Genomic DNA, 23795 nt, shown 5'->3' on the forward strand with positions numbered 1-23795 from the left:
ACAGAAGTTTAATTTCCTAACATTAAAAGTATGAGGTATATGAACTTTCATCTGAATCCTTATACAGCATTATTCCAGGATATCCTCCCATCTTTACAGTGAACTCTTCCCCACATAGAGAAATTATTGTGTATTTCAGGCATGAATATCATTAAGGAATCATTTTGCTTCATTATTATTTCTGATGCTACTATGGGCATTCTACATGCTCCTATACCATTTTGCTAGCCTCTATTTTAACTTCCTTTTGCTTTTTCTTTGCCCTATAATCCTCTTTCCCTTAACCACTTCCTCATACATCAACAATGTCAGGAAGCGAGGAAGGAGTCTTGCCTCCATACCTCTACATTTGGCAAAGATCTTCCCATATCCTGCACATGGCAGATCAAGGTTACCTTTTTGCATTATAAACTAGAGGAGTCCTAGACTATAGTGCTAAAGGACTCCACAGTGGTTTGTCTGTGTTCTCCACAATGGGTGCTGGATTTTACTGCCACTGGGAAAGTACTGGGAGATGGCACCTTTACAGGGCAGTTACATACTAAGTCCTAACATGTAAAGTTATTCCTTTATTTTAGGAGTATGTACATCAATCTTAGGAGTGACTTTGTGCTTCTTTTGTGCTCCCTGACTTTGTTACAATGTAGCTAGAATGCCCTTGCTGGGTGCCAGTACCTTAATGTTCAACTTTCTAGTATCTGAAATTTTGAGAAATATATTTTTAAATAAAGTACTCAGGTTGTTGTTACAGGATCAGAACATGGATTAAGACATGATTTAATATAAACAGTTTTAATATCAAAAGATTTTTAATCATAAAGTATTCTTAGCAGTCAGTGGAAAAATGTCTGTAAAAACTAATACAAGGATGATGTATATATATTTGTATATATATACATATATATGACATATATACATATATATATATCTGATCACAAAAAAGAGTAACACAATATGAAAGATCAAGGTCATCACAAAAGGAAATATGGCCTTGGATAATATTTTAAGACTATAGCATATAATTAATTTTAAATCTAAGGTACCATTTGTAGGTAGATAAATAATCTGTGGTCTTAACCACAAAGTTCTATATAATTAAAGTATATGATTTTTTTACCTTCTAATGCAGAAAAAAAATAAATTGATAAATTTGTAAATTAAAACATGAAAACATGTTATCATGTTAAAATAAATATATTTAATCAATTGCATTGCTTTCCACTACAAGATGACTGCAAATTCATAGTATTTTCAATTTTTGTTGGCAATTACCAGCCACAGATGAGGATGCTGGCGGCTGTTAAATAGACTTGTAGGAAAAAAGCTCTTATCACTTTTTTTTGGTATTGTGAACATGTGCTTGAAGGTTAGAATTAGACCTGAATGTCTCAGTGCATTCTAATTTTCATCAATTAGCATAGTTTTGGAGAAACAGATTAGCCTGTAACTCCTCATTTGAAAAATCATGTAAAACTTTTATGTGCCACAGGAACAATCCTGCATAAGCTTTGGATTCACCAGAGTTTCAAAATGGTAGCCCAGGGTCCAAGTAGAGACACCTGGCAGCAGCAGATGCTGTTTTCTCAAGAGTGGGTATGCACATTCGGTTCCCTGCAGGACCTATCAGATCTTAGGTCATTCTCCCAGGCAGAGTCACATAGTCTTTCTGCCATGTCAGTTTCAGCAGTCATTTGCATTTGTAATATCTGCTATAAAACAAAACAAATATGACCCAGTCAAGAAAGAAACCCATAAACTTCCATTAGAATACATGGCTTAAGTCCAGTTCATGATGGGACATTTCTTTATAAGAAATTTTAAAGAACTTACTTGGTTGGATTAAATTGTATGTGCATACAAATATATGTGTACCCATATGTATGCAGTCTAAATGAAGTTATGATAATTAAAGGTAACATTACTCCCCTTTACAAGACCTATAGACTAAGAAAAATCTCAATACTAGACATGATAAACCTCCTTTCCAGTTTTTGGTCAGAAATATCCAAGAGATTCCCCCAAAAATATAGGTTATTGATGTTTTCCATGTTTTCCTCCCAGATATTAAATGTAAGTCCCTATTACTAAAGACACAATGTACTTTGGACACAGGACCACAAGGAATCCAGCTGGATCTAATTGGAAAGCTTCTTCCTTCAGGACTAGCATTCATAGTATATGAAAATGCTATGTAATCTGCTAAGGGAGAAAAACAACCAGTAGTCCTATCCAGCTATGATGCCTATAAGCGAATAGTGACCACCACAGCAAGATACCCATAAAGGTACAATAGTCATAATTTGGGGGCAATCAACAGTTATCTAATTATACTTTAGGACCACTTAGCCCAAGGGATCCCATGCCTGGTACCTGAAACATAGCCACCTCTGAGCTAGTGAGGTCATAGATCTTAGAGAAGAACTTCCTACTGCCACTCAGTTAAACCAGTAAAGTTTCCAACTTCGTTCTAAATACTTGTACATACCAGTATGTACAGTTCAAATAAGCTTCTCTGCAACAGACAGAGACCATTACAGAAAACAATTGGTCAAAATGCAAAGAACTACTGAAATACTGGTCTTTAGGCCCAGTTGATACATCTATAGCTCAATACTCACACCCAAGGCTCAGAGAACATTGTAGAAGAGAAGCGGAGAGAGCCAGAGGATCAAGAAGTCAGCTGTGAGCTATATCTCTTAGAAATGAAAGACAAGCTACTCCCATGATTTAACATGGCTATCTAAACAAAACCCAAACAAAGAAAACAATGACAAACATGTCACTGTAGAAAGGGGAAATTCCATTCGTCCTTCATTCAGATATGAGCTACAGGCAATTAATGACTAACTACTGAGAGAGGAAGAATTAATCTTCTACATTAGTAAGGCTCCTAAATGGTGATCCTATATCAAGTGGTCAACCCTGAAAACATATACATACTAGCAACACCAAATTGGAACTTCAGGTTGTACTTATGGACACATATATTTCTGTGTCTGTGCATATGCATGTAATCATAGTAATTAAAAGAAAAGGCATAATAATTTAAGTTTGTCATTGCAAGTTGGAAAATTGCAATTATTCCTTGAAAAATATGTTTTCAATCAAATTTATCAGTGAAGTATACAGTAATGCTATTTAAAAGGACACTGAGGTAAACATATGGATGAAGAAATATGATCTCAGGAATCAGCATTTCAAATTTAACTATCACTTACAAAACTAGTTGTATCTAGGTGTGCTGGTCTTTCAATCAAATGTGTATTGTTTTTCAAAAGAGTAGATTTGGAGAATATGTCTTCCCAAGTAGCTATACTATTCATTGTTGCCCAAGTCAAGAAATTATCACAGTCAGCTAGAGTAGGAATACTGTTCCTAATCTCTTACCTGGGTAAAGAAGGGCTCATAAATCTCCACCCCTTTGTCAGATCCTTGCAGCAACACCTCTTGGCCGCGTCTCCAGCTGTAGCGCACAGGGGGGTTGGAGTTGGCCACACACCGGAGAAACACTGTTCTCTCATAGTAAAACTGTTCTTTAGCTTCACCTATGCTTTGATGAACAGTTACTACTGGATCATCCAAGTCTAGAAGAAATAAAAACAGGCAGGCAACAGCATTACAAGATGTACAACTTCTACAGTATTGCCAATGCATGCCCTGGCCAATGATCTATGCTTCTACTAATGGCAGTGCTGCGAATGCTTGATTAATAACAAAGAAAATTTCAACCTAAAAACAAAAATCTAAAAATTTGATACTTTCTTCAGATTTGTTGAAACAGCACAGCAGCTCTTACATTTTCCAACCTCCTTGCCAGCAGCCACTTATAAAAGATTTCATGAAAGTGAACAAAATTTAAATTGTCAGTCCTGAAAACACATACAGTTAGTATTATGTGTACTCAATAGGTTATTTTTTAGGAATACATACACATATATACATACATTAATTGTTATTTCATGCATGAATATATTCAATTAATAACAATTAATGAGAAAGGAGGCCATGAATTTGAAAGAGAATGGGGAGAGGTAGATGAGAGTCTTTGGAGGAAAGAAGGGGAAGGGAGAAGTGTTACAATTAAATTATAATCTCCAAAAAAGCTGAGAGAGAGAGAGAGAGAGAGAGAGAGAGAGAGAGAGAGAGAGAGAGAGAGAGCGTGAGCGAACGAACAAAACACTGACACTGAACCCAACCAGCATAGACTCTTAGGAATGATGTAAACACTTGCTATTAATTACCATCACAGCTCACTTAACATCCTTTCAGCTGCATAACTTTGAAAGCCTATTTAACTTTCGTAATCTTCCTTTTCAGTAAAAGGGCATTATATTATAAATGCTGTGGGAGGATTAATAAATGGGATAGCTCATAAACCATGGACATGTGTATAGAGAAGGGTTACAGATAATTCTGGTTAATCTTGTATCTACCCACTTGACTGAAAGTGTTTATCAGCTGTAGGAGTCCCCTGGTAGAACTTTTGGAGTCACTTATGCATATTATCATATTATTGGCTAACAGTGATACATACTTTGAGTTCTTTCTTTCCAATTTGTATCCCCTAGATCTCCTTTAGTTGTCTTACTGTTCTAACTAGAACTTCAGGTACTTTATTGAATAGGTATGGAAAGACTGGACGGCCTTGTCATGTTCCTAATTTTAGTGGGATTGCTTTGTGTTTCTCTCCAGTAACTGATGGAAGCAGATGCAGAGATCCACAGCCAAATACCAGGCCAAGCTCCAGTAGTCCAATCGAAGAGAGAGAAGAGGGATTCTATGAGCAAGGGGCACCAAGATCATGATGGGGAAATCTACAGAGACAACCAAACCAAACTAGTGGGAACTCTTGAAATTTAGACCAATACCTGTGGAGCCTCCATGGGACTCAACTAGACCTTCTGCATAAGCAAGACAGTTGTGTAGCTTGATCTGCTTAAGTGGGCCCCTGGAAGTAGGATCAGGATTCTTCCCTGGTGATTGAGCTGGGTTTCTGGAGCCCATTACATGTGGTGGACACCTGGTACAGCCTTGATGCAGGGGGAAGGGCTTGGACCTCACTGCTGAATGTACCAGGCTCTGCTGACTCCCCATGAGAGGCCTTACTTTCTTGTAGGAGGGAATGAGGTGTGGCTTGGCAGGGAGAATGGAGGGGCAGGAGAAGGGAAGAGGGGGATCTGTGATTGATATGTAAAATGAATAAAAATTTTCCTAATAAAATACTTTGATGTTGGCTATAGGCTTCCTATAAACTGCATTTATTATGTTAAGATATGTTCCTTGTATCCCTACTCATTCCACGACTTTTGTCATGAAGGGGTGTTGGATTTTGTCAAAGGTTTTTTTTCCTCAGAAATATGGTACCAGATCTACCTCTAGGTCCAGCTATACAATTCTTGGGCATATTCCTGAAAGATACTCCATCCAGTCACAAGGAAACTTTCTCAACTATGTTCATAGCAACTTTATTTTTTTTTTATTTTTTTTATTAAGTAAATTTATTTTACAACATCATTTAGTTCAACATAATAGCCACAGATTCCCCTGTTCTCCCACTCTCGCCCCCCCTCCCCTCCCCACCCCACCCCCATTCCCACCTCCTCCAGATCAAGGTCTCCCCCGAGGACCAGGATCAACCTGGTAGTCTCAGTCCAGCCAGGTCCAGTCCCCCCCTCCCAGACCGAGCCAAGTGTCCCTGCATAGGTCCCAGGATTCAAACAGCCAACTCGTGCAACAAGCCCAGGACCCGGCACCAACACACGGCTGCCTCCCAAACAGATCAAGCCAAATGACTGTCTCACCCGTTCAGGGGGCCTGATCCAGTTGGGGGCCCCTCAACCTTTGGTTCATAGATCCTGTGCTTCCATTCATTTGGTTATTTGTCCCTGTGCTTTATCCAACCCTGGCTTCAACAATTCTCGCTCATATAAACCCTCTTCAGCCGTTAAAGGCTAGGCTCACAACCAACTTTATTTTTTTAAATTTTATGTTATCTAATTAACATTTTTTTAACTTATTTTACATACAGACCACAGTTTCCACCCCCTCCTCTCCTCCTATTCCCTTCACGCAGCCCCTGAGTCCTATCTACTTCATCCCCATCCATTCTTCCTCTGTTATCTTCGTTCAGAAAGGGACAGGCCTCCCATGGACTTGAACAAAGTATGGCACACCAAGTGTGTGAACTCCTTGCCCCACATAAAGGCTGGGTAAGGTAATCTGCCACAAGGAACAGGTTCCCAAAAGCCAGCTAACGGCCAGGGACAAGCCTTATCTCACTGCTAGGAGTATTACAAGCAGACCAAGCTACACAACTGTTAGACACAATGGAGTGCCTAGGTCGGTCTCATACAGGCTCCATAACTGTTGGTTCAATCCATGAGCTCCCACTAGCTCAGGTCAGCTGTCTCTGTGGGTTCCCCTGTCTTGTACAATCCCTCCTCCCTTTTTTTAGTGCTTAGCTGTGGATCTCTACATCTACTTTCATCAGTTACTGGGTAAAGGCTCACTGATGACTATTAGGGTAGTCACCAATCTGATTATAGTAGATGGCCAGTTGTTAGGAATTTTAGCTGGGGTCATCCTTGTGGATTCCTGGGAGTCTCCCTGGTACCAGGTTTCACCCTCACCCCGAAATACTCTCCTTCCCTGCATCAACATGTCTCTTTCCTTACTCCCCCTCTTAGCCCTGCTCTCAATCCATCTCCTGCTCCTGTGTCCAGCCTGCTCAACCCCTCCCTCAAGTTCCTATCAGTTTTTTTGATCTTAGTCATTCTGACAGGTGTAATATGGTATCTCAGAGTCATTTTGATTGACATTTCCCTAATGAATAAGGTCATTGAACAATTCTTTAAGATTTTCATGTTGAGAATTCTGTTTAGATGTATACCTCATTTTTATTAGATTATTTAGTATTTTGATGTCTAATTTCTTGAGTTCTTTATATATTTTGGAGATCAGCCCTCTGTCAGATGTGGGGTTGTTGAAGATCTTTTCCCATTCTGTAGGCTGTCATTTTGTTTTATTGACAGTGTCCTTTACTTTCAATTTCAGAAGGTCCCATATTTTGTCCATATTAATGTCTGTGTTACTGGTGTTCTATTCAGGAAGTAGCCTCCTGTGCCAATGCATTTCAAGGCTACTTTCCACTTTCTCTTCTATCAGGTTCAGTGTAACTGGATTTATGTTGAGGTCTTTGATCCACTTGGACTTGAGTTTTGTGTGTGGCAATAGAAATGGATCAATTTGCATTCTTCTTACATGACAACATCCAGTTTTGCCAACATCATGTGTTGAAGATGCTTTCTTTTTTCCATTGTGTAATTTTGGCTTCTGTGTCAAAAGTCAGGGCTTAATAGGTATGTGGATTTATGTCAGGGTCTTCAATTCCATTCCATTGACCCACATGTCTGTATTTATGCCAGTATTTATGCTGTTTTTATTACTATAGCTCTGTAGTAGAGTTTGAAGTTAGGGATACCTCCATAAGTTCCTTTGTTGTACAGGATTATTTTATCTATCCTGTTTTGTTTTTTTTTTATATGAAGTTGAGTACTGTTCTCGTGTTGTCTGTGAAGAATTGTGTTGGGATTTTGATGAGGATTGCAATGAATCTTTAGATTGGCTTTGGTAAGATTGGCATTTACTATGTTAATCCTACCTATCCATGAGCATGGGAGATCTTTCCATTTTCTGATATCTTTTTCAATTTCTGTCTTCAAAGACTAAAGTACTTGTCATACAAGTCTTTCACTTGTTTGGTTAGAGTTACCCCAAGATATTTTATATTATTTGTTGCTATTGTAAATTACATTGTTTCTCTGAATTCTTTCTGAGCCCATTTATCATTTGTATATAGGAGGCTACTGATTTTTTTTGAGTTAATCTTGTATACCATCACATTACTGAAAGTGTCTATCAGCTCCCTGGTAGAATTTGGGTAGTCATTTATGTATACAAATATATCACAGAAGCTTTATTTATAATAGGTAGAAACTGGAAACAACTTGGATGTCCTACAACAGAAGAATGGATAAAGAAAATGTGGTACATTTACACAATAAAGTGTCATGAAATTTGCAGGCAAATGGTTAGAACTAGAAAAACTCATCCTGAGTGAGGTAACCCAGAACCAGAAAGACAAACATGGTATGTATTCACTTATAATTGGATATTAGCTGTTAAATAAAGGATAATCATGCTACAATCACCAGACCTGGAGAAGCTAAATAAGAAGAAGGGCTCAAGGTTGGATGCATGAGTTTCCCTGGGAAAAGGAGACAGATTTTGCAAGTGAACTGGTAGGGTGGGTAGGGATGACAATAGCAAGGATCAGGTGGGGGTTGGGAGCAGAGAGTATTGGGAGAGATGACCTGAATTGGAGGGTATTTGGGGGGTGATATGGAAACCTAGTGCAGTGGAAACTCCCTGGACTCTTTTCAAAGACTATCGAAGACTCCTAGAAATGGGGTACATAAAGTCTGAACCAGCTATCTTCTGTAACCAGGCAAGGCTTCCAATGGAGGGATAAAGACAACAACCCAACCTCAGAACCTCTGACCTACAATCAGTCCTGCCTGCGAGATGTGTTGGGATAATGGTGGCACAGAACTTCTGGGAGTGGCCAACCAATGACTGGTCCAGCGTGAGGCCCAAGCTACTAGAGGGAACCCATGCCTGGCAAAAAAAAAAAAAAAAAAAAAAAAAAAAAAAAAAAAAAAAAAAAAAAAAAAGGCAACTGACAAAGCAGATTCAGAGACTCATAGCCAAACATCAGGTGGATCTTGGGGTACCCCAAGGAATAGGCTGTAGAAGGACAGTAAAAGCCAGAGGGTTCAAGGATACCACAAGAACATGGCCCACAGAATCACCTAAGCAGTGTTCATAGGGGCTCACAGAGACTGAAGCAGCAATCACAGAGCCTGCATGGGACTGTGCTAAGTTGTCAACATATATTATGGTTGTGTATCTTGGTGTTCCTGTGGGACTCCTCACAGTGGGAGTTGGGTATCTCTAACTTATTTGCCTGCTCTTAGGACCCTTTTCCTCCTACTGGTTTGTCTTGTCCAGACTTGATCAGAAGGTTTGTGCCTAGTCCTACTGTAACTTATTATGCCATGTTTGGTTGAAATCCCTGGTAGGCTTGCTCTTTCCTGAAGGAAAATGAAGGAGGAGTAGATCTGGGGAGAGGGAGGTGGCAGGAGACCTGGAAGGAGTGTAGGGAAAGGAAACTGCACTTGGGATGTAATACATAAGAGAAGGATTAAATTGAAAAAAAAAAAAAAAAACATGGGCACACAGTAAATAGTCAACACAATTTAGCCTTTGCTATCAATATATAATTGTTAGTATTAGGGTCTTTCCTTAATAACTTCCATTAATTCCATGGGTTTTCCGGCCTTTATCTCATAACCCTATAGGCTCTCAACTCTCATTCTAAATAAGTACAGATGAGGCATTTGGCCATTTGCTCAGGTTATCAAAGACTCCAGATGACAAGTGCTTTTAAGTGTAAGCCTAGAGAAAAGCTACAGTGTGTACATATGCATAATAAAGAAGGACGTGAGCATATGGGACATGGCATGCTTAAAAAGCCACAGCTCCTTAGGAAAGATTCTTTGATGTATAAAATAATAAAAAGCCAACACTCCTAGTGAAGTTACGGCTAGTGGTGGAGGAAAAAAAAGACAGAATGCACAATTCCTCAATTCTTTTGACAGTCTTTTAAAAATGTGAATTACCTGACAGCCCCACTTTGATTTCTTGTTTTGCAACATCCTAAGTTTTTTTCCTTAAATTTCTTCCCACATTAGACTCTTTTTACAGCTACCTCACAGGCCTCTAATTTTAGTACTGTAAATTAACAGAACAACTGCTGCTTTTGGTGAAAGATTAAGGACTGTCAGTTCAGATTCACTCTACTGTCCATGCAGAGACATGTGCTGTCTGATCTTAATAAGTTGGGATTCTGGGGATTCTCAAGCCTATGAAATATTCACATCATGATTAGCTCTTCACATAGACCTAGTCCACCAGCAGACTGGTGAACGGAATTCAGTTTATCCACTTGAATAAGGGACTAACTGCATGTGATTGCACACATTTTATTTTCTTTCTTGTTAAAAAACGTTTCCCTCAGAATTGGCCAGCAGCAATTGGCTGATGACGTAACAATGGTGTCTCCTGAGTATCTGAATTGTTAATAGCTATATTCCCTTCCTTTTTGTCATTGTGATGAAATACACTGACTGAAACAATGGTAGAGAGTTTGTAGTTGCAGACAGGACACTGTTCCTCATGGAGGCAGGAATGGGAGGTTATCCTGGTGCATAGAAGGCACACTGACGGCATCTCATTCACTCATAGGAAGCAGAGAGAGAGACTAAAAAGTGAGATGAGGTTACAAAACTCCAAAAGCCTGCATCCAGGGATGTAGTACCTTTAGCAAGTCTCAACTTCTGAAAGCTACCACACCTTTCCTGAACAGTGTCATTAGCTGGGAACAAGTGTTCAAATACATGAATCAAAGGGACCATTCATATCCAAACCAAAACAAGAGTGTTATCCTTTCCAGTACCCATTTTCAGATGTATTCCTAGATCTTTTCTTGTTTGGGGGTGATGTGATCAAGCTCAGGTGGGAATGACCTAGATCTGAATAATCATTTATGCATCCTGTATCCTGGTCTGCATAAAATTTGGGCCATGGGTCACTAGCCTTCTAAGAATCTAATCTTGTGATAACAGCATTCTAAACATCCTATTGGCAGAGTTTCTGTCAGAATCACCCATGAATTTTTTCTCTTTAAAGTTAAAATCAGCAATCCTGAATAAGATTTATATAAGCAAATGAGATATTAGAAGTAGATTATAAATACCTATGCATATGTAATTATATATGTACATTCTAAGTATATTTTTTGTGGTGTACATATCATTTAAGTAATACACATATAACACTTAGATGTATCTTAATATATATTTGGTATTTTCTGTATATTCACATGCTCCTTAATTTATGTTTTTATATATTATTAAATACTGAATAAAAGTATTTTTCATAGGTGGATGTCAGAAATAGGAAACTAAGAGATGTGCTGACACAGCAAGTGTACTGGGTAATATCTTCTAAGCCAACATTGTGGTTCAATTAATTCTTTTTCCCACCAGGACATAGGACCTTTGAAAGTACCAGCACTGTTTGGACTGTAATGATTTCTAGAAAGGGAATTTGTTGACGATCATTAGCTGCAATAGTCTCAGCAGTAAGAGGAATGAGAGCTGTAGTCCTGAGCAGAAAATCTGGCTTTGAACTAGAATAATTGCTCAGATCTACTTGTGAGATGTGATAGCTCTAGCTGGGAAAGGCTAAGCCAGGATTCTGGGTAGTCTCATTTCCTGGGAGAAATTTCTGCAAGAATCTGTGGTGGGATCACATTCATCATCTCCTTATACTATTATTATTTCTGGTGAACCCTCACAACCTTTGTCTCATATATTTTGTTACATGGGCAGCTTTGCTTGTGTGGTCATTAGAGCTTTTATGCACAGAAAATAGAGATCTTGGTCACTATGCCTTTCTCAGTCATGCTTGATGAGTTGACTTATTTACCATCAAATATGGAAAAGTGAATACAAAAAAAAAGTCTCACTGGGGTAAGTGGGCCTTCGGCACATTCTTTGCTGCCTTGCTATGGCTTATTTCTGTGGAATGTATATGCTGTTTGTTTTTAGGACAGTGCCTCTTCTTATGTGTTGTTTGCTGATACAGGAGACTAAAGCAACTAATAGTCATGGCTTAGAGATGAATGGGATTCTTCCTGTGTCACTTAATAAGTTTTTCCTTTTCTGGGGACTGGTCCTCAAAACTGGCAAAGCCTCACATTGTGGAAGGAGAAGTATCAGTTTCAGTGGGTCATTGGATGTGATGGTAGTGAGTCACTTATTGTTTCTTAGGTCCACGAATTCTGCTTAAAAAGAAAAAAAGCATCATGTAATTAGGATCTCTGATTTAGAATTTCACTGTAATCTGGGAAAAGCACCTTCTCCTCACTGGATTCTATCTTTAAAGTTATGTTGACATTTCAAAAGGCCATTCTATCATTCTACAAAGCTAACATGTCTAGGTGATGTGGGATATACTGTGACAAGATAATACTTTAACAGCATGCACACAGAAGAACTTTATTCATTCAGACCAACACAGATCCTGCAAGTGACATCTCTAAACTATCCCAAGGGTCTCCTTTCCTCAGTATATTGTTTTGCAAGTAAATGGATGCATGTTCTTCCTAGAAAGAATTTGGTGCCTGACTCATCGTAAAACATACTCAGGGTGATGCTGCCGAGTTATTCAGTTACCCATTTAGTCAATCTGAAATGGCCTCAGGAAACATAGTTTTTTCTAATTGTCCATATTTAGTCTTTTAATTATACACATTTAATTTATTTTAACCATATATATTGTGTAGTACTGAGTGGCTGTCTACTTAATTTTTCTTCAGGGATAATATATCCTAAGAATCTCTGCATTTTTTTTGTGGGCTTAGAGTGTTGGATGCATTCAAATTAGCTATTAATGGAGATGAGTATACTCACCCTGCCTGTGACAGCTAAGCACTATCATCTGATATCTATGACCTTGAGAAAATGTCATGCCCACTAATCATGCCAAGCCCAATTATATAATAGCATCTCCTGTCCATCAACATTGTCTAGAAAGGACTGTGAGCAATGAGATTTTCAACGATGTCCATGCTTCACTTATGAGTGTATTCTTACTGTTTCAGTCAGTGGAGCATCCTCTAAACATTTATACAGAATAGGGTCCGGCACTGTTATTTCTGGACCTTAGCTGATATTTGCCTTAGCAAGCCCATAAATCTGTTTTGTAACACTCTGCTCTGTAATGGTGGCAGTTACACTTCACTCAGTAGGAACCCTATCGTCCTCACTACCTCCAAAGGTGTTAAGAGCTCGTCATGCCAGAGTGCTCATGTGTCAATAAGCTTTTACTTTTCATTCTCACTTGATCTCCTCTATCCACAAGCTCATTCAATTTTATTCTCCATCACACTTAATTCCATAGTCTTAGGATCTCATTCTATACACACTGTAATAACTCCTGCTACTGGAGTCTACATTCTTCTTGGATCACAGATTTTTTTTTTCTCTCTCTCTCTCTCGTTTAAAAACATAACAGTTTCAATGAAAAGTAATATTATTGTTAGGTTGTATGTTTGTTTCTTTCCTTGACTGAGACAGGGTCCCGCTGTTTTATATAGCCTCAGCTGGCCGGCAGCTTTCTATGTAGACCAGAGTAGCTTGTGCTTTGCAGCAATCCTTTACCTCTGCTTCTGAGTGCTAGGATTGAAGGTGTCCAATTCCAAATTTGGAAAAGTAATGCCATAGAGTGACTTATGTAGTTATCTATTGACTATGATTAAAAGCAGACAATATATTTTGAGGGGTCAATAATTTTCTATATCATTTCAAAGAAGATGGAAGTGATAGCCCCTGCAAGGACCAGACTACTTCTCTAAGGCCTGAACTGCTTAAGGAAATCTGATTTTCAGAGTTTTTACTTCATAAACTGCCAGCTTGAAGTTGTACCTTAAACAGAGTAAACTCCCTCATCTGAGGCTCTGCTGTGCTTCCAAATAGAAATCTCTTTATATTTTGTTACAGAGATCTTCTACTCTCAAGCAGTGATTAATTACATTCATCCTTTCATTAAGTTTTTGATTGTGGTATGAATGGAATGCAGAAGAAACTGAGTCCATTATTCTTATACTTATTTCTTTCCCCTGAATTACCCCAAAGCCTGAGAGATTGCACTCATAGTGTGTTACTTTTCAGGGATGTCTCTTCTCACCATAGATGAAGTTTTTTTTTTTTTTTTATAAAGACCATTGCAGCATTCAAGGATCAACACTGTTCCCATTGGGGCCTTTAGCTTTCCCTTGAATGTCAGGGAGCTGATTAGTTGGCTGATGGTAGTGGATCATTAAAATACATATCAAATGTAAATTCTTTAAACCACATAGAAAGGATACTTGGGGAAACTCATATTTTGATAATAACATTCATTGAGAAAATACATTAAGAATTGTCCCAAATGGACTTAATGTGGGAGATTGCTTGCCTAGCATGAAGAAGCTGTGGTTTGGTCCAAGAACTGGGAAAAATGTAGAAACAAACACCCCTAAAAACAACAACAACAACAAAACATACAAACAAACAAAAACAAAGTTCCCCAAAGATCAACTGTTGATTATATGCAAACAGATGTTTCTTAAGCAAGGGTTAGATTGTGGGAAATATTAAACTGTGATACATTACTACAAAGGCTCCAAATAATCAGGATGGAGGTCCTGAGTTGAGGACCTGTCCAAGCTACTGCCCAACTTTTATATAAGGGAAGCTGGAAGTCACTAGATGCTCAGTTATGAAGAGGCTCAGTCCTGGGACAGATAGATCTTTCAGGCTGAACACACCTCATTAAGAGGTCAAATACATTATATTCTTTATAACATTCCAAGGAGTTATTTTTATAAAATATATTCATGTTAATTTATAGCCTAGATATAAAAATCTTAGACTTCTAGAAATTATAGTCACCTACACAGGAAAAATATTGATTAAAGTAAATAGCATATGAATTAAAAAACAAACAAACAAACAAAAAAACAACCCAACTGTTAAATCGTTTAACTTTGGGTAAGTTTTTCAAATTTATAAAATTATGTGAATTAATAAATGCATTATTGGATACACAAAATTGTCTTAAATATATCTAAATTATATAACTTATAAGCTTTCCTAGTAAGTCTTTACTTATATGTGTAGGACCTTTATTTTAGTCAGATTTTTATTCTTACAAACCAATATAAGCTACATAAATACTCAATAAAGACCCAATAAATCAATCTTAAGTAAGACAAATCTCTTAGTGATATGACCGGTGTCAGTTTTCTGCAAGGCTACCCATATATATCATAATAATTACTTAAGGGAATTTATTTTTGTTCTTACCGTTGGCAGCTTACCATTTATAAATGAAGTAATTTTCTTGAAACATTTTGCTTGATTAAAGATGTCAGACTCTTGCAGATTAAAATCATTCCAAGAAAAAAAGAATCTGATGTATGCTACCTTCCTTCACGTTAGGAACAAGTCCATTAAGAGTATGTATAGTATGATAAGACTTTCACCAGCATTAGACAAAATGGGAAGATAATTTTAGAAAACAGTCTGAACTTCCCACATATTTCAGTTTGCATATTTTAAAGAATGAACTACTTGCCCACTTTAATCTTTCATACTTTTTTCTGAGTTCCTATTGCCAATGCATGCTGCTATGGGACATGCAGATGTTCAAGATGGTGTAGGAATCCCAAACTAATAGTGATGGATCTAAGATGTGTTGAGTATATATTTTAATACTAGTTATTTTAGAAGAAACTTGAAGAAGAGCAACAAATGTCATTGTTCACAGACACTTTATCTTTTACTATCTCAAGAAGTTAAGTTTTATAAGGATTAATATTTGTTTTGTACCTGATATTTTATTGCCTAATTTTACATATCTGTAAATATACTATTATAAAAACCAATTTACAAGAACCCTGTAATTTATAAGTCAAGAAAATGAGTAAGATGAGAAAACACTAGAATTAGTTAAAATTTCTGTAGAGAATAAAAGCAAAAAAGGAAAATAAATATGTCTTGGATAAAATAATTACAAAATCTTTTTTAAAAAAATGATATGTGAAGCTAATTCTAAATTAGGAGAATAAAGTATGAGAAGGAAATAGTACGTATAACCTTGTAAGATATCAGAATAAATTTTATATAAACTATATATCTATGCTAGAGATGCAATATAATACTATAGAATATTTGAGAGATAAAAATGAGCTAAAGCATTACTCTCCCCATGGATAGTACAGAAAATCAATCACATTGTCTTTTAGAAAATACGTGCTTTGTTTTCAGAAATACCATAATAGCTTATTTCTGCATGAGAGAATTTAATGTGGCAAATGTAATGACAAGATTAATAAGAATGGAAAGAGGATTCTGTGGTAGTTTACATAAATTTATATAAGACCATTGAGACAAGATGTTGTCAATAGGCATGGAGAGAAGGCTTGAATGAATGCGCTATATGTATGACTAGATATGGTGCTGTGGAAAGGGAGAAAATCAAGCGTTACTTGGTTACTTGTGATTTGGCTTTTTGCACTGGGTGAATTATGAGTGTGTACTGAGACCTCTGTCTGGCCAATGAGGAGGATTGGCAAAAGTTTTAGTTCAGTGTGGATCATGTTGAATGTCAGTAAACTACCACTCCTCCAGTTACAATGTACATGGCCTGGAGACTTGAGGGTAATTGACAGCTGTCTAATTGGATTTAAAACATGCTCAACAGGAGGGAATTCACTCCTTTCATTGTAAACTTAACCAAATATCCTTGGTTAAAGAGGCCATAGACCCGAAAGGATAACCTTCAATTGCCTTTTTTTTTCTGTTTTGTTTTGTGACACACTGAGTCTAACCAGGGACATTTGTGGCCATGGGTTTGGTGCCATCCATTAAAGGCTGGCAGGCTCACCAGTGGGTGTATAAACAAAGTCAATGGCTTCTCCTTTATGATAACTCATCAATAGCCAATGGTTCACGTGTAAGGAGTAAGGCTCTATGAGCCCTCCCCTTCCATGACTGATTATTCACAGGACAGTCTTGTACAGTCCTAGCACAAGTAAACAACTGCTTTGAGTTCCTGATGGCAGTGGTTTTGTCATGACCAGAGATGGCATTTCATATGCTTTCCCCCTACATTCCAACTCTTCATAGTGTTGCCACTCCTTCCACAGGGCTGCTGCAGCTTTGAGAGAGTGGTATAAATATCTTCTTTAGGATTGGCCTTCAACCATCACTTCGTCTTAGCATCTTGAGCAGCCATAAGTCCCTGCATCCACAACCATTCACTGCAGAGAAAGGCTTCTTCGATTGAGGCTGAGCGTATAAACATTGGCACTTAGAAGGCAGTTTGATGCAATATGGACTTATTTATTGAGTGTATTCCAGTGACATGAAACAGTTAACCTGACTGCCAGCATGTACTGGCCAAATGGATCCATGTATTATGAGGATCAATTATGAATTGCAGCTGAAGTCCTAGGGTGTAGTTGCTAGTTAAGGAGTCAATTAATCTAAAAAAATAATCACAGCAGAAGTGTGTTTTCCACAGGGGTTTACTCCACCATTTGGTCCAATTTTTCTGTCTTTTAATCTTTGAATTAAACCAAATGAATCTGAAAACCCAGATGGCAAAGATACAATGAGTGCTATATTGGATGTCATCTTTCCCTCCGGGAAGTTTCAGATAACTTAGAAATCCTATGTAGAAAATACACAGGTTTTTTTGTTTTTTTTGTTTTTTTTTTTTTGAGACAAATAACTACTCAGTATACTCAGAGCCAATAAATTAGTAGTGTACATTATTTTACCAGTTTAGGGACAAGATTTGAATAATTGTATGATGAATGGTCATAACAATAGATAATATTAAACTATATACATGTTTACTGTACTATAGCACAACCTCAATAACATTGGGCTACCCTGAAGCCTTCAAAAGAAAAATGAAACAAAATTATTAAATCTTCTTTAGACATATTGGACTTTAGGAACAGAACACTTTATTATGAGCAATGGATCAGAACCAGTGAATTTTTAGCATTTTCTTTAGATATCAACTCAAAAGCATGTTTGCTTCAATAAATCAATAAGAAATTTTCTATACTTGTTGAGAAGAAATATTTTATTTTTTCCTGCATGGTGATTTTTAAACAACAGCTAATTTTATCTGGTAACTCATAAAAAAAAAAAAAAAACAGAGAAAATGAACACTCACAGCCAGCTCCTCAAAGCTACTCAAGACATTATTTCTCAAAGCAAGACATTTACAGCAATAAGGTTATCTATAGAATTCAGACTCATTCTTATGTGAGTCATCTACTCACACAAACTAGAATCTGTTGCATTTTTGCAACAATTTTAAAAACACATGTATCTACACATATTACAGATCCTTGATAATATTGTTCTGCATGTCATTCTAGGGTGCTTTTCAAATTTTATATGGCCTGGAGTAATAACCCTTGTATATTTCCTTCAGTTTCCCCTCATTTATCCCTATTTTTTATTAGCTCTTTGAGAATTTCACACAATGTGTTTTTATCATTTCATCCCTTCCACCAACTCCTTCCAGAACCACCTCTACTCCTGTTCACCCAGCTTCATGTTCTCTCTCTCTCTCTCTCTCTCTCTCTCTCTCTCTCTCTCTCTCTCTCTCTCTCTCTCTCTCTCTCTCCTAAAAACCCATAGAGTCTAACTGTGCAATTTCTGTTCTCCATAGATTCTTGGATATGTGTGCTTCTACTGGAACATGGTCATTCCAACAGGGCATACACTCTTAGAGAAAACTGATTCTCCTCCCAACAGTTAATTGCCAACAGCATCTCAACTAGTGGTGGAACTTAGTGGCTACCTCTCTTTTCCATGTTAGGATATGGTCTGGCTTGAACTCTCACAGGACTTGTGCATACTGTCACAGCCACCATGAGTTCATAACGTGCAACTGTTCTACTGTGCCTGGAAGTAGTGTTTCCTTATAGTCATCCATAACCTCTGTTATTACAATCATTTTGTTCTCTCTTCCACAATGATCCTGAGCATTGAAAGAATGGAATGTAACAGAGATATTCAATTTAGAGCTGAGCATTTAGAAGTTTCTTATTCTCAATACCTTGACCAGTTGTGGGTCTCTGTGTTAATCACCATCTACTGTGAATGGACTCTTCTCTGATGAGGCTGGAGAAATGCTCTACTCTATGAGTGTAATGTGATGTTGCTAGGGGCTGATTTAATACTATGTCCATTGAACTGAATAAGAGGAATAGGTTGTTCTTCTCTAAAACCCATGACCTGTCTAGTCACAGTTACTCTTGCCCAATATTTGTGACAGATACGGGTTTTAGTTTGTGGAAGAGGCCTTAATCCAATTAGAAAGTGGTTGGTTACTTCCATGATATTCCTGCCACTATTGTGCCAGTGGGCATGTCTTTCCAGGTCACTCATAGTAGCTCTCAGAGTTCACAGCAAGATAAGAAGATTGATTATTTTTTGTAGTGCTGGAAGGTATTATGCATATTCCCAGAGGATGAAGCTGCCAGGTAAGTACTTGGTTTCCCCAGGTTCCCTATGTTTTCTTCAGCAATTGTTTATCATTGTTAAGTTTTAGAGGGCAACTAATAGCATTTGTGTTATTTATTTAATCATCATCATCATCATTGTTATTATAGAATGGTACTACATTCATAGTCTTTGAATGTGTGCATTATTTTGACAAGACTTTTTTTTTTAATGGAATATCACACGTAAATCATTGTAACTGATTTTGCTTGGTCACTTTTCTAAAGAAACATGTACCTCAGCAAAGCATGCGAGCATCATTTTTCCTGCATCTCAGTCACATTTTTTCCTGTTCTGAATTTTTATGCACTTGATTGCATAAGGTGATAGCTCATTGCTATTTTAGATTGCACTTTCCTGGTTATTGTGAACTTGAGTAGCTTTTGATTTCATAAATGGACTTCCATACTTTCGTTTTCTAATTCCTTACGAACATCCTTTGTTTATTTCTCACCTGGATTAATCATCCTTTCCTTTATAATCTTTTCAAAAATATCAGTATAATACTGTTATTCAAGTCTTCTTCATTTTTATTTAATAGATGTTCTCATGGACAAAATAATAGACTGTCTCTGTATGAAGGCTTGACTCATGAAATAAGGCTAGTTTTTCCCACATTGAAAATGAAGGTTTACTACATATAAAATTGAATTTTGAATGTGATATGATTAATAAGTTAGATTTTGTTTTCTTTCTTTGTTTCTGATGAGTGAATAGACTCAGTAGCCCTATTTAATAGTTCATTCTATGACAAGGAATTGAATCCCACCTTTATTGTATATTCAAGTCTCCCATATAATAGGAACTCCTTCTGATTTATTTTCTGTGCTATATGAATTTGTCTGTTCCTATGTAAAAGCACAGTAATGTGACAGGGAAGATTTTTAGCTTACAAGCTCTGCTAAGACAGCTTCTCAGATCCTAGTTCATTGGTGCTGTTCAATTTCACACATTGTTGGTTATTCTCTGGTTCCTGTATTAGAGTTAATGTCTAGAGTGTTTTATTTTATTCAAACTAAAAAGCACACACACAAACACAAAACTTTTAAAATTCCTCCTTGAGATTGTATTGCATTTCTGCTCATTTTTATTTTAGGCAAAGCAAAAAGCAGAAAGTCATTTGGATGTGTGCAGTGATGAAAAGTGAGTCCTTAGCCACAGGCTCACAGAGACTGAGGCAACAATCAGAGCATGTGTTTGGGTCTAACCTAGGTCCTCTGAATACATGTTATGGTTGTGCAGGTTGGTGTTCTTGTGGGACATCTAACAGTGGGAGCTATGGGGCAGGGTGGGGCTGTCTTTGTCTCCTTCCCCTGCTTTTGGGTTCCTTTTTGTCCTACTGGGTTGTCTTGTCCAACTTTGATATGAGGGATATGCCTATTCATATTGCAAATTGAAATGTTATGTTTGATTGATATCCCTGGGAGGCCTGCTCTTTTCTGAAGGGAAGAGGAAGAGGAATGGATCTGCAGGAGAGGAAAGTGGGGGGCGGGGGGTAGGAGGATAGGAGAGAAAGGAAACTGCTTTCAAGATATACTACATGAGAGACCAATAAAAAAAAATGAGGAATTTTTTAAAAGGGTATATTTTCACCTCACATGACTACAAGACAGTATCTCACCATTTACGTTTTACTTTTCCATTGCCATTAAGAACAGCATGAATTATCTCTTAATGTTACAATCTCTTCTGTATCTCAAAATCAGAGCTTAATTTAAGGTTGTGTCTCTTTATTATAAATTTGCCAGATATTTGCTTTTTTTCCCTACTTCATGAGAATTGTAAGAGGCTTACTACTTTCAGATGCTTTTTACAATTTGTTATGATTTTATTTTTAAACACACACACATACACACACACACACACACACACACACACAATCAAGCATGTGAGTACTCAAACAGAAGAGTGTGTTGGATTCCCTGGAGCTGGAGTTACAGGTGGTTGTGAGCTCCATGGCACAAGCCATGATAATCAGACTTGGATCCTCTGCAAGAGAAGCAAATGCTTTTAAATGCTTCCCCATTTGTCCTGAATTTTCATATGCCAAGATTTGTGCTTTCCTATTTTTCTATCTGTTTCTGTTGTCTATTACTAGATACTTTGCATTCAGTTATAAATAAGGAAGATAAGCATTCATTTCTGTATCATTATTAGTAACAAAGGCTGCATATTGTCCACTGAATTCAGCATTTGTTTGTAGACAGCTTAAACTGTACACTGTGTATGTGCCTTTACAGTGACAGCTAGTGAGTTCTCCCTTTTCCCTTCATGTCAATGAAAAACATTTAAATAACCCTGATGGCATGTTCTGATACTTCTTCTCCTTGCCTCTGACAGAAAACCTTTGGGGAAAATATAATTGTGTGTGTGTGTGTGTGTGTGTGTGTGTGTGTGTGTGTGTGTGTGTAATATTATATATATGTGTATATATAATATATATACATACATATATATATATTTTTTTCTTTCTTTATTCTCATCTCATTTCCTAGGTTTTACTTCATTATTTTAATCTCTCTAATGGAAGTTCACAGCTTTCTGATTTGTAGTTAGATCCCTATTGAACACATTCTTTTTTTTAATTAAGAAAATATTTTCATTCATTTTACACAGCAATCAAAGATCCTCCTCTTCCCTCCTCCCACCCCACCAGCCTCCTCCTCAAACCCAACCCTCACTCCCCTCCACTAAAAGGCAAGGACTCTTATGGGGAGGTACATCCAGTAGAGGCAAATCCAAGCTCTTGCCCTGCCTAAAGGTTGCAGGAGGTGTCCCATCATAGGTAGTAGGCTCCAAAAAGAGATGGATTCTGATCCTACTGCCAGGGGACCCCCCAAGCAGATCAAGCTACACAATTGTCTCTCCATGCAGAGGGCCTAGTCCAATCCCATGCAGGCTCCACAGTCATTGATCCAACTTTCATGAGTTCCCACTAGTTTGGTTTGGTGGTCTCTGCAGGTTTCCCCATCGTGATCCTGATGCACTTCGTCACAGAATCCCTCCTCTCTCTCTCCTTCTGGAATCCTGGAGCTCTGCCTGGTGTTTGGCTGTGGATCTCTGCATCTGCTTCCATCAGTCATTGGAGAAAGGTTCTGTGATGACATTTAGGGTGTTCATGGATCTGATCACTGGGGCAAGTGATTGAACACATTCTATCCACCAGCTCCCAGAGATTTAATCACAGTTCTCCAAGCTGCCCTCCCCCACATTGGCTCTTCCATCTTGAAGTCTCTATTTTTTTCTTTCCCTGCAGCCTTTCTTAGGCTGTGTCCTCTGCTTCTGTAATGAATGATGCCTGCATTGGAGTTCTGCATACTGGTGGGAATTGGTTTTCTTTTACCCCATGGTCAGTGGCATCATCACTGGCTATCGGATACCCACCTGCCCTATTGTCTCAGTCATTCTACTGTCTTCTATCTTCTGGTGTCAAAAATAAGAACTTGGATACAAAAATATTCCCCCTTTGTTCTTTTTCAATTATGTGATTTCCTTTTCTTCTTAATTTTGGAATTATTACTGCATTGTTCTATGTGATTATCTTTATTCTGAGTTACTTTTAATTTAATCCCTTCAGGAATTTTACAATGCTTGCTACTAATTAAACTTAAGGCTTTTTGTCCCCAGGAAGTTGAATGTGCATATGTGGATAATATACGTTCATGCACTGAAGGTCCCACACCCAGTACATAAATTCTCTTAAATATTCAACTTCTGTTTTAAATTTGTTTGTACTTATTACACATGGTAAACGTCCTATTTCATTAGACATACATTTACTCAACACATTTTTTTTTCTGACCACAGGGCACATTAGGGTCTGTAATGCTGTTTATTAATATCAAATGTAGAAAATCTTCTAAGTGTGGGAATAGTAAGTTTCCCTGTCTGAGAGTCAGGGGAATATCAGCAGACAAGGCTTCTTATAGGAAAAATTTCCCTATATTCTTTGCTATTATTGTATTGTTCACCTTCACAGGCAGAGAATACCAGCCCGGGCCAGGCCAGCCTATTCTCTGTCATGAGCCCTTTTGTGGTCCACCTGGAGAAGGAAAATACATATAGCAGATCTTCCACTCAGACAATCTTAACCCTAAAAGAATGCTGGTAAGTAATTCAGCGGTCTTAAATTGAATACTGATCAGTTTATGTTTACATTTATGTATAAGAGGCTATTTTCACAAGTACTGAAAATATAAACATTAGTACAACACAGTTCTCTCATTCACAGTGTACATCAATAACATACTCCAAATCCTGTATTTGCCTTGCTCATATATCTCATAAGACATATTTCTGACATGTCCTTTGCAACATACCTGCCATCTTTAATAACAAAGCATTATATTTGCCTTTTATATAAATCACATACATAAACATTCATGAATACATACATACATTTATATTCTTACACTTCAAGAAACAAAAAGATATAACACAGCTGAAGAAAACATTTAGCCTTTTAATTGATTCTTTTTAAAAATTGTGTGTGTGTGTGTATATATATATATGTGTGTGTGTGTGTGTGTGTGTATG

The 23795-nt window shown here is 37.5% G+C and overlaps 1 protein-coding gene across 1 annotated transcript in view; it reads right to left on the minus strand.

The window, feature by feature from the left end:
• The window catches only part of Mdga2 (MAM domain containing glycosylphosphatidylinositol anchor 2), a 779363-nt gene that overhangs the window by 278042 nt on the left and 477526 nt on the right, over positions 1 to 23795 (minus strand). The window contains exon 4 of the mRNA XM_028859113.2: positions 3388 to 3584. Coding sequence (XP_028714946.1) covers positions 3388 to 3584 — 197 coding nt within the window. The remainder of the gene's footprint in view (positions 1 to 3387; positions 3585 to 23795) is intronic.

The sequence above is a fragment of the Peromyscus leucopus genome, chromosome 14 (assembly GCF_004664715.2).
Source record: "Peromyscus leucopus breed LL Stock chromosome 14, UCI_PerLeu_2.1, whole genome shotgun sequence".
Lineage (NCBI taxonomy): Eukaryota > Metazoa > Chordata > Mammalia > Rodentia > Cricetidae > Peromyscus > Peromyscus leucopus.